The 19,089-nt window shown below is 34.8% G+C and overlaps 1 protein-coding gene, 1 long non-coding RNA gene and 1 pseudogene across 11 annotated transcripts; 1 reads left to right on the top strand and 2 right to left on the bottom strand.

The window, feature by feature from the left end:
- Nucleotides 1-798: 798 nt before the first annotated feature.
- LOC122418366 (cobalamin trafficking protein CblD-like) lies at nt 799-8,881 on the top strand (annotated as a pseudogene).
- Nucleotides 4,341-5,427, bottom strand: LOC122417813 (uncharacterized). Its single transcript, XM_043431616.1, has 2 exons — nt 4,600-5,427; nt 4,341-4,503 (listed from the first exon to the last, which is right to left on the bottom strand). The coding sequence occupies exons 1-2, from the start codon at nt 5,292-5,294 to the stop codon at nt 4,341-4,343; spliced, it is 858 nt and encodes a 285-aa protein (XP_043287551.1). The 5' UTR covers nt 5,295-5,427.
- A 2,099-nt stretch (nt 8,882-10,980) lies between the features above and the next one.
- LOC122417818 (uncharacterized) lies at nt 10,981-18,536 on the bottom strand. 10 transcript variants are annotated; one of them, XR_006262361.1, is made up of 16 exons: nt 18,327-18,536; nt 17,850-18,187; nt 17,560-17,733; nt 16,997-17,254; nt 16,543-16,822; nt 16,340-16,423; nt 15,925-16,273; nt 15,042-15,408; nt 14,751-14,961; nt 14,516-14,673; nt 13,841-14,040; nt 13,467-13,725; nt 12,573-12,780; nt 12,093-12,209; nt 11,702-11,991; nt 10,981-11,466 (listed from the first exon to the last, which is right to left on the bottom strand). It is a non-coding gene; the product is annotated as an uncharacterized lncRNA (long non-coding RNA). The 10 variants fall into 10 exon arrangements; XR_006262360.1 differs by having other exon boundaries at nt 15,925-16,423; XR_006262362.1 differs by lacking the exon at nt 16,340-16,423 and having other exon boundaries at nt 18,327-18,535.
- Between the last annotated feature and the right edge of the window lie 553 nt (nt 18,537-19,089).

Raw genomic sequence — 19,089 nt, forward strand, 5'->3', positions numbered from 1 at the left:
CACAATTTTATTGAGACGCAAGACGCTTGCTTAAAAATTTGATGTTCGCTGCACAGACTGGGCATCTCTGGGAACAATCAGTACTTGGGAGGATGTTGTTGGTTATCCAATCGTTAACGTGAAATCCGTACTCTGTTTTCATCAAGGAATGAATGCATTGATGAGGAATTCATACAGAACTTTTTTAGAGAAAATTAAACTTGTTGTATATAACCTCAAAAATTGATATTCCATTACTGAATGCATCGCAGTAAAATACTTCAGAGAAATTACATATCACACTTGTCAGCTTAGTCAGAGATGAGTCTGAGTTCTTTGGCTTAGTATTGTAGGCTAAATATTCTCGACAAAGCGCTGAAAACACCTGACAATTCGTACAAACTCATCAAATCCGATACGCGAGCCTTTGCGTGGTAAATATTTGACTTTTGCAAATCAATTCGAACTTCTCTACACGATATTTCTCTTTTTGAATTGCGATAATCATATTCTATTATTTTACGAAATATTATTCAATTGTGTTCCTATATACGATGGAATCAAAAATCGTCAATGTATCTTCGTAAACCAGATTAGAAAATTAGGTTATGTTTTGAAGCTTCGCGGTGCTCTACCATTTTTTCTTTCTTTATTTCGGGGACTATTTATTATCTTCTTCGGAAAAGCGGAGCTCAATTATCCGAAAAAAATAATTCGTAATACATATCCATATTTTCGGTAAAATAGATGAGTTAAGAACAAATAAATCGTACCATAAACTATACCCCATAAACTATTGTTTGTGAAAGGGGATCGTTAATGAAATTTATTCTGTGTCGGTATTTGCATTATGTTCAAAAATGTAATAGCAAAAGTTTAATGCTACTGGGATCTGAAAAGAAGCTCACCTATTTGGTTTTGATTTGTTATATACAAAAGTTTGAATGTTCTTACAGATCTGGATAACACAGAGCTAGTATCAATCCAAATTGGGAACTTATAGCACCAAAAGGATTTAGATTTTATGTCAGGGAGTGCAGGTCGTGGGTGGTTGTTAGATGCAACCACAACAGCTTATGTCGAAAGTCGTTCTCCGTCTGTCAGTGGTGACTACGAGTCGCCAACCGAATTTGCAGTAAAGGAAATTAGTGAGCGGTTCAAAAGGAGCAGTCACTGAGTCGCCCAAGAATGTCCAAAATTGTTGCGCAAAGGTTTTCTGGAGTTGTTCCCTGGCTGTGTCGAAGTGGCCTCACCGCAGTTTACCATTATAACTGTTAGTAAAAAATTAAATTCTCAAAGTCATCCATGGAGCAGGGAAATGGAAATGGAGAAGCTGGCTATATTTGTACGTTTTTCTCTTTTTTATCGACTCATTCCAGCAAATTTTATAAAGATTTAAATATAAAATTCTTTAAATTATTACAGTTTGGTCTGACAGCATCTGGCATTTGCACGCAGTCAAAGATGGGCGGTTATTGGGCTGATTTCATAAATAGCGGACAACCCTATCTCAATCTCCTCAAAATTAGTACCTCATACAAAACTGATCAACGGTTCCGCTGCTTGGGCTTCAATAGTGCAAAAGAATCATTATCAAATAATATCCATTGATAATGATCCGAGAGAGTTTCCCGGTACGTTCTCTTCTTCTTTGCTATTTTTATTTTGTTCAGGTGTAGAATGAGTTCCATAACTTTTCGTTCGATTTCAGGAAGTATCTATACAACCGTTTCTTCGAATATCGAGTTCCTCAAAGAAAGCCGCCTTAACAATCATCTAGATCAGTCTCGTACCCTTTTGAAGAGAATGTGATACGAACCTGATATTTAGTCAACTAAAATACAAGAAATATCAAGAGTTTACTTTATTGTGAGTATTGCTGGCAAATAAAACGATTGAAAAGTGTAAACACTCGCTTTTTCTTGATAATCTGAATGGTCATTAAGAGATCTGATTAAAAAGTTCAATCTATATTTTCAACATTGATCAACGTCCTTTTTTCTGTTTTCCAAAATTTTTCAAACGATCTCATTCTCTTGATTGAGCTACTCGAAAGACTAGGCTCGTGTAAACCTTTAGCGATTGAGAAATTACTTTTGCTGACTACATTTTCGTACGGAAAGCGATTTAAGTGGCATTACCAAAGGATAGCATTAACATTATTTAATTTAACTTTAAGAATGGAACATTCATCATCATATACTCTGTCCATAAATTCAATGATATTTCTCAATTTTTGTTAGAAAATAAACAGTCATGACAAAGCCAACACGAAATAAATTCTAAGAACGTTCAACTTCATTGTGAAAAATGACACTAATCAATTTATATTATTGACTGACAGGGGCTCCGAGCAATCAGGGGTTAAAAATCAAGTAACGATTCTTGCTGAAGTCTTGTGACAGCTGGAAAACGCAACGGGATTCATTGAACGGAAGTCCTGGTCAATTTGATGATTTAGGTGTACCGCTTGTTTGCAGTATTTATTCATTTAAAGAATTTTCATCATACTCAGGATATCGTTGATCCTATCATGAAACGGGTGAGTTAATCAGATCTAAATTATATTCGTGTTATTTTTTATTTATTAAAAATACAAGAATTCACGTCTTATTTATATTTGAAATATTTCTCTTTCTCAATCGATCAGAGAAAGTAACTTTCGATACATTGAAGCTCATTTGTGCGCTCATCTCGACCCTCCCAATGATGGAAAGAAGTCAAAAGAGATTTGAGAGGCATCAAGGGTGATTTGAAAAGGCCGTTTGAAAAAGCATGGAAAGATTACGATACCAACGGTACGCAGAAATGGAAAAGGAATAGAAGCAACACCAAGTACGCAGAGACTGACCTCATCCGCTCGGAAGTTTGAACAGTAAAAGCAGTCGACTTTATTTGTTCTACATTCTGAAGTAATTGCCAAATTTTCTTCGTACCTTAATAGCGTGAATTTTTTTTTCTGTAGTAATTTTCTAAAATAATAATTTCTTTTTTAAATAAATTCCAGATATCGCGAAAATGCATCTAAACTGTTATGTTGACAGGAAGTCCAGAACGAGAAAACTTGCCATTGGTTGATGTAAATTATTATTATTTCGAGTTATTTCGGTGACGTTCATGAAACTAGAACCGAATTCCGTTGAATTAATTTGTCAATCATTTAAAGTAAAAGATATGAGTAATAAAATTACCTATTTAACATCAGTAAACATAATAATTTGAATATAAACCATGAGATGAATTTAACTCGATTATATGTAGAAAAGCAGATCATTAATTTTTATAAATGTCTGTTCCATTCAAATTTCTTTTCAGTATAAAAAAGTTTGTCTCATTTTACTTTTTGCTACGAGCATTCTTTTGAACTTTTTTTCATTTGTTTCTCTAAAAACAATCACTTTTTGCTCGCATTTTATTTGCTATAACGCTTTCAATTAATGAAATTTCACTCAACACATAACATTTACTAAACTTCGTTTTCGACGATCATCTAGCGGGTCAATATTTGGAGAGAGATAGCATTACGAATCACGAGCAGATCGAGCAGATGATACGAGAAACAGAAGAAGCACACCTGTATAAAACAAAAATGCATAGCAATTGAATTCGAAATGGGTTTTTGTTCAGAGAATAAGAACTTATACAAATTTTCAAATTATTCGAAACTTTTTCAACTCGTCGAATGTTTTACCCCGTTATTTCTTCTGGACAATCAGGAATGAGGAGTAATTTAATAATGTATTACCGAACCCGATGCAAAGAATCAAAATAATAATTCAAACATCTTAATTTTGCGAGAGAAAAAAGAAAATTAAGCCAAACTTTAAATTGAAGATTTAAATAAAAAAATAAATAATCAAATAAATAAAACTCTGTTACACATATATTTATATATATATATACTCACATCAGATACAAACATCCTAAAATCAAAAGAAAGAGCAATATTTGTATAAGGGCCCAAAAAAGTTATAGCTCATCCATGAACCTCAAGCGTTTGAAGCCATGTAATGGAAGTCTTCCGCAACATTTCACTTATTCCTCCTTCTTTGATGGAAAATATTTAAAGCAAGCAGTCCAGGGGATTTAACGATTTTAATAACTGCCCAGCACCATAATTTTTTAATATTTTTATTCATTTGAGAATTCTTGCATCTCCCTCATATCTCTCTTGAGGATTACAGAAATGATTCCCTGCAACCCTTTTGACTAGCAAAGAGCAAGTGAAAAAGCTTAATTTATTTAGTTATTTTATAATATAAAATCTAGGTTACGCGAGTTTTGTTTTTTAAACCGTTTATCTAATAAACCTATTAACATGGTTTATAATTTAACATTACACGGATCGCAAGAAATCGTATTTATGGAAGCCGAACGTAGATGACGAGATGTGGTTCTATTTCCATTGCGGCTGATTGGAGTGTTTTGTTTATTTCCATGTCGTCGTAGTGCTCCCAATTTGTCGTATTACGAAATGAATATGCAGTGAAATGACCTGGTGTAAATTTGATTGCACCAATTAACCTAAAACCAATTTAAAAAAAAATATTCAGATATTAAATTATTTCATTAGTTCTATTATACGTATGGTCTGTGTCAGAAATATTGAAAATATCTTACCGATATTGCACATCGTTTCCTTCGACATCTTTGAAGTTCAACGATACAGGAATATCAAAAAGCTTGCACCGCATACCGTATTTGTCACTCGGATTGTTACGGACGTCCATATCGATGAATAAATGAATTCCCAGCCGACTAGTACGGGTCATCGATGCGTTACAGTCTTTTGTAAAACATCGTAATTTCGTAAGACGCGGCCAAAAGTTCAGCGCCACTTTCAGAGCGCCGAATCCGGTTTTTGCAATTATTTTGTGATTCGGTGACATAAGGACCGATGTGTACTGTCGTTTGCACAGCCGAGAACACTCTTCCGTTATATACACACTCGGTTCTGTTCTCAAAGCTTTATCCACGAAATTATAAATACTGTCATATCCGCTTAATGTATATGACAGAACATTATTTTCGGTTTTCACATTCGGTTGAGGGGTATACCAATTTAAAAGGAGGCGCGCTCGATCGGTGTAAGTTTTTCTTATGACTCCAGTATTCAATGTTTGGGAAACAAACTGAAGCATAGTATTGCTGGATTTTTTAATTGCTGAGTCGTAAGTTGGGTGATCGACAGCACCTGATAGTAATATTTGCGCCACAGAGTCGAAAGTGCAAGTTGACTGTACGAAGTAAGTTTTCCTGTTTATCTTAACAGGCTGCGATAATTTTGAGCCATTTTCCAGAAAACATGATTTCATTTTTTGTTTACTTGTAGCAGGTTTTTTATCAATTCGGCTGTTAATATATCGTATTTCTGGTAATGCTCCGAAGTATGTACTTTTTTTCGTTGAATCCGCATTTATCTTCTCGTTATTCGTACATGGAACACCATTTTGTGGCTCTATCGTAAGCGTCAAAAGCACTTTTTCATTCCGACCATACGAATGATCCCATACATCGGGTACATCTACAATTCCTTCTTGATCTTCGTCGTCCTCATTTTCCGAGATAACACCGTTGGCAAATTCAGATTTTGGTACCTGCCCTCCCCAATTTTCTACTGACCATAAATCAGGGTCATGTTGAGAAGTCGCTGGAGATTCCGAACTAACCTCACAATAACTGGACACATTGTGTAGACCATCTTGCTCCAATGCTGATTCCTCACATACTATTTTTTCAGATACTGTTGTCTCAAATGTTTCTTCATTTTTGTGTCTTGCAGTGTTGGCGACAAAAAGCAGACTTCCACCTTCTATGTCTCTTAAGTGAGTGACCAGAAAGTTATCAGCGCGTCGTAGCCCTTTTTTCAAAACATTTGATTTAAGATCATTGAAATAACTTTCAATTGGTGCAGACGAAGCATTGTCATCCATTTTAGGGGTTGTGCAGTTTGTCCAAACTGGAAATTCTACAGCAAGTTTCTTCATTAAGGGAATGAAAGCAGGTACATAAAATGCATTCATTTCATGCCCATCCGTTACAGTTGAAGTAGCTGTTGTCAATATTTTGTCAACCCATTCTACAATGGATTTTACTTTACTACCATCGGACTCATTTCTGACATAATCGCAGAGATCGTCAACCGGCCGAAGATGTTTACTGTCTGTGGTAGTGTCGGGTCCAAACTTTCTCATGGCGATACCTGTTTTTGACATTAAAGTTTCAAGATTGTTTCTGATTTCTAGGACACTATTTGTGGATGAAACTTCTTCATCAGTCTTGTTGTGCTTGCTTGAAATTTTTACAGTGGAATCCAAGTATTTTTGACCTGCAACTGCAAATGTGTAAGTCAACAATTTCTTGAAATATTCCACGTCTGATGCTTGTATCATGAGTGCAACACATCTGAGGAAAAATTGTTTAACTTCAATGTGTGCAATGGCTCTCCAGCATTTCCAGTTCGAAACAGCATGTAGTATATGTGCAACATCAACACGTAGGTAAGTAGGGAAATTGATTGGTTCGTTTGCTATTAATTTTTCAAAACATTTCTGAATATAATTTTTCAGTGATGTCTCGTTAAATTCCCTGCACATTCCATAGAGAAGAGCTTTTGAATAATCGCATATCGCTATTTTTGGTTTTGGGGCACCCGTTCGTATGAAAAGATGAATCCACGTCATTATCGAATGTCCATCATGCCTTTCCGACAGCATCTGGTGAACTGGTATTGTCAACTTGTCGAAATTAATTACCATGCTGTACAAAAAAATTGGGCCGCATCTTGATTTATTGTTCCGATCAATTCTTTTGACTAAGCTGCCGGTTGCATCAATCATCACTGTGCTGTTTGTGGTTTTTTTACAGTATTCCTTATATGCGTGAAGCTGAGATGGAGTGCGATAAACGACTATAAAAGGAAATGATCCGATGAGTTCAATTTTTCCCATGAATTCTGGCTGCTCTGATATGGCTTCAATCGAAGCATTGAGATCTTTTTTTTTCAGTGAGTCAAGTCCCAAATTTTTGTCAACACCCTGCTTTTTTGCTTGACGCAGCACTGTTATATTTGGAAGGTACGGCGGCTCGTTATCTCCAAGAACCATCTCTTCGCGCGCCTTGCGTTTGCGAAAATTTGATGAACCCTCATGTATCAAATTTTTTTGAACATCTTCTCTATATTTCCCATTCAGTGGACGCTTCACAACTTCATGGGTAGCATCATTCCGCGTATCTCGGGTTAAAAATTCGAGCTTAACACTGTCGTCATCGGCTGGTTTCTCTTTGATGTAAGCTTTGATCTTATTTCTACAAGATTTTGATTTACATCGACCCCAAATTGTGACAAAATTAGTCATACAGCTTGTAGCTTTTGAAACCTTGGAACGTTTAAAAACGTATGCACATGGGATTTTCGTTTGACGTGAAATAGCAATCGGTATGACATTATTCCAGACTCCTTTCTGCAGCGTAGGTTTTTGACTTCCAAAAGGGAGAACTGAAATGATTAATCAATATTGAATTATTGTAATGACAATATTTTTGTATTATGATTTAATTTCAATCTGACATTGCAATCTCATTGATACATATTCAAGTATTTTTTTTTCTCTTCCAGATTTTATTCTGGGTGAAAATTTCTAAAATATTAGCGCTATTGCCTAGAAATTCAAGATTCAAAATTTGAAAACCCTAAAATGAAAACGCGCTGTCTGTGAAATTTATTTTGTTACGAGTTCATTATACTTCACAATTTTTATTATACACTAAGTTAAATTTCAACAAAAAGGCGCCTAAAATACGGAATTTCCTATAAATTGGTATATAAAGAAAATTATTAAAAATATTTCACGTAATGAAACATGGTTTAATCATTTAGTCAAATATCATCTGCCATATATAAGTGAAATTTTGGTTCAATAACATTTATCATGCCTATTTGAAAAGTTCTTGCGCTTTCCAGTTGACATTTATAAATAAATTTTATTTTTAGAAAAGTTACAATTGTCAGATCTCAAAAAATAAAACATCTTCAAAACATTAAAAAATTTTGTAAAATTTAGTATTATCATAATATCATATTCCCTTAACTGAAAGGAAAAATGTTCAATACGTACTCTTTGGAGGACTTATTGCATCCCATTCTTCATTTGAGAGCTGCACTGTGAATAATTGTTGACCTTTTTCCGGTGCATTTCTCTGATCGACGTACGACTCGTCGTCGCATCCGGACGTTGTAGATTCGCTTGCACTCGTGGCAGATTTTGTGTCCGTTTCATCTTTGGGCAATGGAATATTAATACCTTTTTCCTTTCGTGCAAGAGAGAGGATATTCCGGCGATCCTGAACTACGTTGTTATAAACGTTATGTGATTTCCACCTGTTATTAAGATCTTTACTAATTTCTTCCCATACTTTGTCCGAATACTTCGGCAGTTCCGATGTATTAAAGTAAGAAATAAACTTCTTTAAACTTTGCACGGCTTCTTCCACAGGCACAAGAGCCTCTCGTGGCATTACGAATTAAAAATACACTACGCGCGTATAAAAACAGAAACTTTTGATGAACACCATGGATTAAAAAGAGTTTAAAAACATGAGCACCGGACAATCATGAATTCGAAACACCAAAAAAATATGATAGGAAATAAGAAAATTATTGTTGAATACGGGAAGCAACACGAAAAAAAACTAAAAATAAAAAAGTAGAACGAAATAGAAACAACTATCGATGCTCACGGTTTCGCGCGTGGAACAATAATGATCGCACGCTTTCATTTGGCGATGGCATTGGTACAGCGCACCATACAATGTATCATCGACAAAACATCGAAAATGGTCTGTAAGAAACAATGTTTTGGATGTTACACTCAAGTAAATAAAAAATCCATCGGATGCTGTACTTTTGTTTTGTATATTTTTTTTATTTGATTCATTATCCCGTTGATAAATAGTCATTCTAATATTAATTTTAAAAATATTAGTAACATAAATAACTACTAGTGATTACTATTCGTGTATGCAAATTTGCAACGATGTTTTATTCCATTATAATTGTTGAATTATATTGAAAAATTGTGATTTCAATTTTTATCGAATTAGAAACCAAAATGCCAATTCGTTACTGGAACACCACTTTTTCATACTTGGCGTTTTTTTACTTTGAAAAAGTTTTTACCAAAATTTATTATCAATTCGATGACCATCTTTAATTTATTAAATGGCATGCACAATAATACATTATAACACTAGGACGAAAAAGTTTTTCGTACGCGTGTTATAATGTACTATTATATTACGAGGTGCGGAAATGGGGGTTTTGTGTACGCGAAGCGTACGCAAAAGCGTCCATTTACGTACCGCGTGATATAAAATATTTATATAACTATTCTTCAAACTTTATTGATTGATAAAACATTGAGTTGGGTATGTTCATCTTTAAAAGAAAACCCTACAACTTTGGAAAAACTATAGAAAATTATTTCGAGTATCTTATAAAAGTACTGTAATTATTTAATTATTAAAGGAACAAATTTTGAAAATTTTCGAAAACAATTGGAAACGCTATCGCTCCGGTAAAGACTCTCTGGCAGCGTCTCGTCATAACATAAATGTACTTGTCTCAGAGTCGCTGCCGCGACTCTAGATAAATGAGAAATGATGGTGAGAAACAATATGAATATATTTCACTTTTCGAAGCTAAAGGAAAAAGTCTAAAAAATTGCAAACTGTCAGGTGTGAACCTTATAGATTTATTTCTACATTTTTGTAAATATTACTTGTAAAAAAAAAATTCAAATTCCAATGGTTTTTTAATTTTCTCAGATTTCTTTATTCATGAATAACCTTAGCTTGCAAATCAAACCAAAAGAATATCCATTTTTACGTCTTCATTTTTCGAAACGTTTGGTTTACATATTTGTTTGATTTTCTTTTTCGTTCAGCTACATTGCGTTACTTTACGTAATTGTACCACACTAAAATTTCCCGTGTAGACGCAATTTATTGAATCATATATTCCAGCTCGATTTTTTCATTTTCTCTGTCATTTCGCGAAGGTTTTAGAAAAAAGTGAGTAGAAATAATGAATCGAGCAATTAGTGAATTATATAAAATTTTTCAATCGTATATGCTAGCCTGGAATTCGTTAGCACCTTCTCAAGACGACTAATTTTTTTTTTTTTAATTGGGATAGTATGATTCAACATTTTCCTCTGAGAATCTTCAGCAATCATTCACTTCAAATTCCATATAATTGAAAGTCCCCATTGGATGGTTTTTGAAGTTTCAATTTGCGATATGGAATCTCGTATTCACACCGTTTAAGTTTACTCAATTATTAATTTAGTCAGATAAAAATGTACAGCTATCCTCGACCTCACATTTCTTTCCATTCCTATCGTTTCCTTATTATCTTTTATACTGTAACTTTTCGGCCACTGAATAAATCAAACGAGACCTTCCCGGAGTGTGAGGTATGAGAATGCTGAAGCCTTCGCATCTGTGACAGACGTATATTCCAATTCACTTTTCAAATTTACCTTTGCGGAATATTTCTAGAATTTTTCTTCTTTTCTTGGGTGTTTCCAGGTTTTCTCAGCATGGTGAGGCTCAATTAATAATTTTAAACCGTTCAAAGAGGTGGTTGAGTGAAAAATGGGACGTTAAAATGCCTTTTTACGCATTAACTAAAAATATTCGAGCTGAATAAAACTACCTAGAGTCGTGTATGTTGGAAAGTGGTTTTTGAATCAGGTGTGGGAACGCAATTTTTAATTTAGTTTTCAAAATAAATTTTTATTTGAATTATAAAAAAATATCGTTAGTTTTTTGATCATGCGAACACGTCACCGCACCAAAGACTCACTTCTGTTATTGGAGTAAGTTATTAGTGTCTTTTTATGTCGCATTCGTTTTTTAAATGCATTTTCGCTGAAAGATCAAACGAAAGGAGAAAGGAAATGGTGTTACGAATTTGTATATATCGAATATGTATATGGATACGATGAATTACAAGTTTATTAACAAATACAGACAAATCCATATTCGCATTTGTTTTTTAAATGCGTTTTCGCTGAAAGATCAAACGAAAGAAGAAAGGAAATGGTGTTACGAATTTGTATATATCGAATATGTATATGGATACGATGAATTACAAGTTTATTAACAAATACAGACAAATTCATATTCGCATTCGTTTTTTAAATGCGTTTTCGCTGAAAGATCAAACGAAAGAAGAAAGGAAATGGTGTTATGAATTTGTATATATCGAATATGTATATGGATACGATGAATTACAAGTTTATTAACAAATACAGATAAATCCATATTCATAGAATGGAGAGTAAAGAAGGTTGTCGATCTCAAGTTTCCTCCACTGACGCGTCTATCATTTGCGCATCAATTGGAGTATATACGTTGGTATTATTTTCGGTGACTTTCTCGTTGGTAAATACATTTTTCGTAATGTATCACAGTGCTTCGCATCTTGAAACAGAAAAAACAATCTTCATGTAAATTTTTCCATAATAAGCTGTTCAATGGTATCTTGAATTTGGCTCGCGATATTGGTATATGAAAAACGAGTGCTGAGCAGCATTTTTCGGAACGATTACATAACTCGAATAGAGTTATTTATACCCATTGATCAATTATTTATATACGTATTCATTTTTATACACTATATGTAGGATATACGTGAATACTACAAAAATTATATTACATTTGTATCGTGTTTTTCCTCTCTGTCCTTCCACTCGATAATGGGGTTCGTTGGCCCGTCTTTGAAGTTGTCTCCGTGTATTATCTTCTCTCACTCAGACCTCCGTTTTAACAATTCCCTCGTCCTCGAGTTTCGCTTTTCCCCGTCATCACGGTTTTTGCATTATGTTTTGGATTGGATCTCGTTAAGCCACCGGTCCAATCACTCGAGGTTCCCATGCGAATTGCCATTGGAGTTGCCGATAACTTTGCCGCTACTAGTGACGTCGTCGTCGAATCGCCCTGGATCGCCTGGAAATATCATGAAATATCAATATGAATTTTGATCAATCATCATGTTCCATTTGTACGATATAGCAGCCGCTATTCAGCTAATTTGTCGCACTCCTCACATCTAGGATGCCATTAAATTATTTCATCGACCAATTGAAGCGCTTTGCCAAATCTCGCGGATTTGGTATAAATTTATCCTTTTTTTTTGTCGTTCTCCCGAGGAATCAGCAAACATTCTACTTATGTCGAGCCCAGCATACGGATGAAAACATTCTTGAATCAGCAAAATAGAAAGTCAAGTTCAAAACGAAATCCAGTTTTTTTTTCAATCTGCTTTCAAGGGTTACAACAAATGTCACAATTTTTCCTTCATCTCCAAAAGTTTTGATTTCATACAGGTACAAAAATATTAGTTAAATTATCGATTTGAAATTCTGTTCGAAATTCGAGTTTACTTTTTTACCATCGGTTCTAATTGTGATCAATTTCACATAAACGACTGCAGGACATTTCATAAAAAATCCTATACAACCATACAGCCTAGAAAAGAACATCTCGAAAAAAAAGTGAGGAAATGACAAGACAAGACCAGACAATACCTCTTCAACATTGACGATGCCTTTAACCGAGGTCTCATGGATATTTAACCGAGTTAAATATCCATTTAGGTGGGAAAACGTTCAATATCTTTGGTCAGTACAACTTTCTGGTTAGGAGCATCATTTTTGTTATCCGCGAGAACCCTATTGACTCTATTGCAGTTTTAGTCAATCTCGTGTGGCCATCGTTTGACATTTGCGAACGAATCTGAAATACAAAAAACGATCTTTACGTAAATTTTGCCATCATAAACAATTCAATTGTACTTTTAATTTTTTCGCAATATTCATTATTTTATTTACTCTAAAACGGCTGGTAAATGGTGTTCTCAGAGTTTTGAAGCAGCTGCAACCGTATTTCAATAATGGGCCATATCGAAAAATCTATTATTTATTTTTACATAATATTATTATATTATATCCCTTTAGAATATTGCTTTTTAACGATTGGATTAGAAGCTTTAGGCTGTTCTGAAGGTAATACGAAATAATAACGATATTTCTCAATTTTAATTTGACTGAAAAATTAACTTTTGAACGTGTGACAGAGACAAAATCTATACTTTGAAATCGTTGAATTTCCTTTCGCCGTCTTCTCACGTTTTTTCAGTTATTTTCGAGTGTTTTATTATGGGGGAGATCAGGAAATGGATGGGGAAAAGAAATTCTCCCCGTGAGCTTACTCCTAAAGTATCATATAGAAAAAAAAATGATTTCGTAAACGCAAGATGCTGTAAAAGTTCGATACCCTTTTTCGTTTTGATCTCATTGACCTTAATCAGATACTAGAAAATAAAATATGAGGATTAAATAGTTTTCCTTTTTTGTCCAACTGACGTTTGTTTTTTTATATAACTAACCCCGCAAATCTGTAATTGAAACAATCGTCCCTACTTTTCCATTTAGTCAGCAATTTCAGCGGGTGTAACTTCCGAGCGGATGAGGTCACCCTCTGGGTACTTGGTGTTGCTTCTATTCCTTTTCCATTTCTGCGTACTTGGTATCGTAACCTTTCCATGCTTTTTCAAACGGCCTTTTCAAGTCACCCTTGATGCCTCTCAAATCTCTTTTGACTTCTTTCCATCATCGGAAGGGGTATCCACAGTGTCGAGATGAGCGCACAAACGAGCTTCAATGTATCGAAAGTTACTTTCTTTGATCGATTGAGAAAGAGAAATATTTCAAATAAATATAAATAAGAACGTGAATTCTTATATCTTCAATAAATAAAAAATAACATGAATATAATTTATATCTGATTAACTCACCCGTTTCATAATAGCATCAACGATATCCTGAGTATGATTAAAATTCTTTAAGTGAGGAGTTATACTGCAAACAAACGGTACACCTAAATCATCAAATTGACCAGGACTTCCGTTCAATGAATCTCGTTGCGTTTTCCAGCTGTCACAAGACTTCAGCAAGAATCGTTACTTGATTTTTATCCCCTGATTACTCGGAGCCCCTGTCAGTCAATAATATAAATTGATTAGTGTCATTTTTCACAATGAAGTTGAACGTTCTTAGAATTTATTTCGTGTTGGCTTTGTCATAACTGTTTATTTTCTAACAAAAATTGAGAAATATTATTGAATTTATGGACAGAGTATATGATGATGAATGTTTCATTCTTAAAGTTAAATTAAATAATGTTAATGCTATCCTTTGTTAATGCCACTTAAATCGCTTTCCGTACGAAAATGCAGTCAGCAAAAGTAATTTTTCAATCGTTAAAGGGTTACACGAGCCTAGTCTTTCGAGTAGCTCAATCAAGAGAATGAGATCGGTTGGAAAATTTTAGAAAACAGAAAAAAGGACGTTGATGAATGTTGAAAATATAGATTGAACTTTTTAATCAGATCTCTTAATGGTCATTCAGATTATCACGAAAAAGCGAGTGTTTACACTTTTCAATCGTTTTATTCGCCAGCAATACTCACATTAAAGTAAACTCTTGATATTTCTTGTATTTTAGTTGACTAACTATCAGGTTCGTATCACATTCTCTTCAAAAGGGTACGAGACTGACCTAGATGATCGTTAAGGCGGCTTTCTTTGAGGAACTCGATATTCGAAGAAACGGTTGTATAGATACTTCCTGAAATCGAACGAAAAGTTATGGAACTCGTTCTACACCTGAACAAAATAAAAATAGCAAAGAAGAAAAGAACGTACCGGGAAACTCTCTCGGATCATTATTAATGGATATTATTTGATAATGATTCTTTTGCTCTATTTTGAAGCCCAAGCAGCGGAACCGTTGATCAGTTTTGTATGAGGTACTAATTTTGAGGAGATTAAGATAGGGTTGTCCGCTATTTATGAAATCTGCCCAATAACCGCCCATCTTAGACTGCGTGCAGGTGTCAGGTGCTGTCAGAACAAACTGTAATAATTTAAAGAATTTTATATTTAAACCTTTATAAAATTTGCTGGAATAAGTCGATAAAAAAGGGGAAAACGTACAAATATAGCCAGCTTCTCAATTTCCATTTCCCTGCTCCATGGATGACTTTGAGAATTTAATTTTTTACCAACAGTTATAATGGTAAACTGCGGTGAGGCCACTTCTACACAGCCAGGGAACAACTCCAGGGGACCTTCGCGCTACAATGTTGGACATTCTTTTGAAGTGACACGCAGTGACTGCTTCTTTTGAACCACTCACTAATTTCCTGTACTGCGAATTCGGTTGGCAACTCATTGTCACCACTGACAGATGGAGAACGACATTCGACATATGCTGTTTTGGTTGCATCTAACCATCCACGACCTGCACTCCTTGGTAATAAATTCCCAATTTGGATTGACGCCAGCTCTATGTCATCCAGATCTGTAAGAACACTCAAACTTTTGTATGTAACAAATCAAAACCAAATAGGTGAGATTCTTTTCAGATTCCAGTAGCATTAAACTTTTGTTATTACATTTTTGAACATAATAAAAATACCGACACAGAATAAATCTCATTAACGATCCCCTTTCACAAACAATAGTTTATGAGGCATAGTTTATGGTACGATTTGCTCTAAACTCATCTATTTTATCGAAAATATGAATATGTACTACGAATCATTTTTTTCGGAAAATTGAGCTCCACTTTTCCGAAGAAGATAATAAATAGTCCCCGAAATAAAGAAAAAAAAAATGGTAGAGCATCACGAAGCTCCCGAACATAACCTAATTTTCTAACCTGGTTACGAAGATACAATGACGATTTTTGATTTCATTGTATATAGGAACACATTTGAATGATATTTCACAAAATAGTAGAATATCATTATTGCAATTAAAAAGAGAAATATCGAGTAGAGAAGTTCAAATTGATTTGCAAAAGTCAAATATTTACCACGCAGAGGCTCGTATCGGATTTGATGAGTTTGTACGAATTGTCAGATGTTTTCAGCGCTTCGTCGAGAATATTTAGCCTATACAACACTAAGCCAAAGAACTCAGACTCATCTTTGACTAAGCTGACAGGTGTGATGTAATTTCTCGGAAGTATTTTACTGCGATACATTCAGTAATGGAATATCAATTTTTGAGGTTATATTCAACAAGTTTCTTTAAAAAAGTTCTGTATGAATTCCTCATCAATGCATTCATTCCTTGATGAAAACAGAGTACGGATTTCACGTTAACGATTGGATAACCAACAACATCCTCCCAAGTACTGATTGTTCCCAGAGATGCCCAGTCTGTGCAGCGAACATCAAATTTTTAAGCAAGCGTCTTGCGTCTCAATAAAATTGTGCTTTCAATACCTTAGGAAGTACTGCATAATTCTACTCTTCAGCGTCACTCCGAATAAATTCACTATCATATATCTCAACTCTAAAATTATTTTCCTACAAACAAAATGAATCGAAATAAAAACTTTAAGAAAAATTTTTCAGAGAATAAAACAATGAAAATTGATAATTGAAAAATGAACAAAGAAGTTCCAGAATAAAATATTCAACTATACCAGCTTGAATTTACGATGAAGCGTCCTTGTAGAAGGATGGAGGCTGAACTTCGGATTGTGCATCTTCGTAATTCAATGGCTGGCAGTTACAGCAGTCATAAAAACCATAGCACCAGCTTCCAACCTACGTTCTCCAGCTTCTTGATCGGATGTACCAGCCGCTGTTAAAACCAGCCCCGAACGAACCTCGCCCGGTTGTTGCTATAGCTCTTGAAACAGTGCAAAATCCAGCTGAAATTTCGCCAATGATGAATCACCAATCACAAGAATATTTATGTAACTGTGGAAAAAAAATGCATATAAGAATAGTTTAGATTTCAATTGTTCAAAATTAGTGTTTTTTCAAAATTTCACGATGAATTATTGAAATTTTCTCAAAAAAAGACGATAATGAGCAAACTGCAGGAGTTTGGAGAAAACAGCCGGTAAGCTGGTAACAACTGGAAAAACTTACGACTATAGCCAGCTTCTCAGTTTTCATTTTCCTGCTCCACAGGTGACTTTGATCATTTAATTTTTGATCAACAGTTATAATGGTAAACTGCGGTGAGGCCACTTCGACACAGCCAGGGAACAACTCCAGAAGACCTTTGCGCAATAATTTTGGACATTCTTGAGCCACGCAGTGACTGCTCCTTTTGAACCGCTCACTAATCTCCTCTACTCCAAATTCAATTGATCATTGTCAATCGCCAATGAGTTGTCGATTACCCTATTTAGAAAAAAATTCTTTCTTCAATGATAAGTCCAAAATATAAATGTATTCCAATAACTTTTTGTCTTTACAAAATTAAAAAAAAAAAAAAAAAAAAGTAGCCCAGCAAAAAGAAATGAGAATTTTTCTGACTCGAATTCAAATTTTTCAGTTTCTTCTTCAAGTACGACGAAAGAGATTAGTAAATGATTGAAACACATATTGCGATAACCAATTGGTTTGGATTGTTGAATTGTCAAATATTTGTAGTGTTTTTTATTTTTTTTTATTTAAATGAGAAAATGGCTCATAAAAAATCTCACCGGTTTCACTCGTTCATCATAATGGCAATAAATCAATTAAATTGTCCCGAGGCTGCGTGAGCAATTCGGAAAAAAATTCTGTCAACTTGCCATACAATTCGGTTCGACGGACATGAAGTTTTCTTGCGTTTTTTCCTCCTGTTCCCGGAATGTGACGGATGCCAGTAGTTGAAACTGTGTTGGAAAAAAAACACAATTTTGATCAACTCTAAATGTTATAAATAACGAAATTAGTGGATACGAAAATTTGCATTTTTCATAAAATCGCTTATTCAATGAATAAAAAAAACCTCTTTGGTTTGCTCCTCGTTATCGTTATCAATGATATCGGAAACTTCATTTTGAAGATACTAGAGAGCCTCGATGCTGTCCGTCATGGCGAGTTTTTCGAACTTATATTTTCGTATGATTAATTTGCATTTTCGTAATATTTGTTTGCGGGATGGTCGGCAGAGCGGAGTTGCCAAAAGTAGTCGAACGTAATTTCGGTAAGCAAGAACGACCTGGATTCCCACCGAACAAATAGTGAACTTTTTTCACGTAATTGTAGACCAGCTGATGAGCGAAACGCGGGCAAGGCTCGTAATCCTGCATTTTGCTCCAGTATTTTTCGCCTACGTTTTCGTTCCTGTAAATGCACGACCATCAATTTTCTCGGATGTTTTTTCAAATTTTCTCAAAGAAACACGACAATGAGCAAATTGCAGGAGTTTGGAGATAACAGCTGGTAAAGCTGTTCCAAAGAGGAAATATAATAAAAAACTTACCTTATAACTGATTTTAATGAATCCTCAGCATGTTGGCTGGTGAAAAGGGATAAAACTTTTAATATTTTGTAGCGATCAATCAGTCCGGCAGTTAATTTTATCTGATCGATAGCCTACTTGGAAAACGTTAAAATATATTAGTATAAAATGTAGGTTTGTTGATTGATCCGTTTATCATTGTCGACTGCTGTAAACAGCTGATCCCACTCCCACATGCTCACATGCATGTTATTACAGCATGTGCTTGCGCAAGTGCACTGCGCATACCCGCTGCGCACGTCGGAAGTGTCCCAGTTCTAGGGACCCTAGGTGAAATCACCTAATTATAAATAATTTAATATCAATTAAAATATCAACTCTCGAACGATTTTCTTTCACTCTCAATCTCTCTCAAACGATTCTCAAACGATTAAAAAAAAATGAAACGTCTAAGTCCATTTTTCCAGGAGATAAAAAAAATGGGGGCCAGCTTCACGCCAAAAAATAAAATCGTTTTTACGAAAAAAATAATCACTCTCAAACAATTTTCCTTTTCTCTCATACTCTCTCTAACGACTCTCAAACGATTTGCATTAACGAAAGTTTAAAATAATTAAATGGGGGGGCCAAGTTAACGGAGGTTATATAATACCACCAAAGGCCTCATGTCCCTCGGTCTAACTTCGCGGCGGTGTCGCGGACTGACGTCACATGCCGAGAGCTCGAAAGTCACCAGCCGAAGTTTCACGTCATGTTGACGTTTGGGGTTATGATGTTACGAAGT

Source organism: Venturia canescens, chromosome 11 (genome assembly GCF_019457755.1).
Source record: "Venturia canescens isolate UGA chromosome 11, ASM1945775v1, whole genome shotgun sequence".
In the NCBI taxonomy this organism is placed as follows: Eukaryota; Metazoa; Arthropoda; class Insecta; order Hymenoptera; family Ichneumonidae; genus Venturia; species Venturia canescens.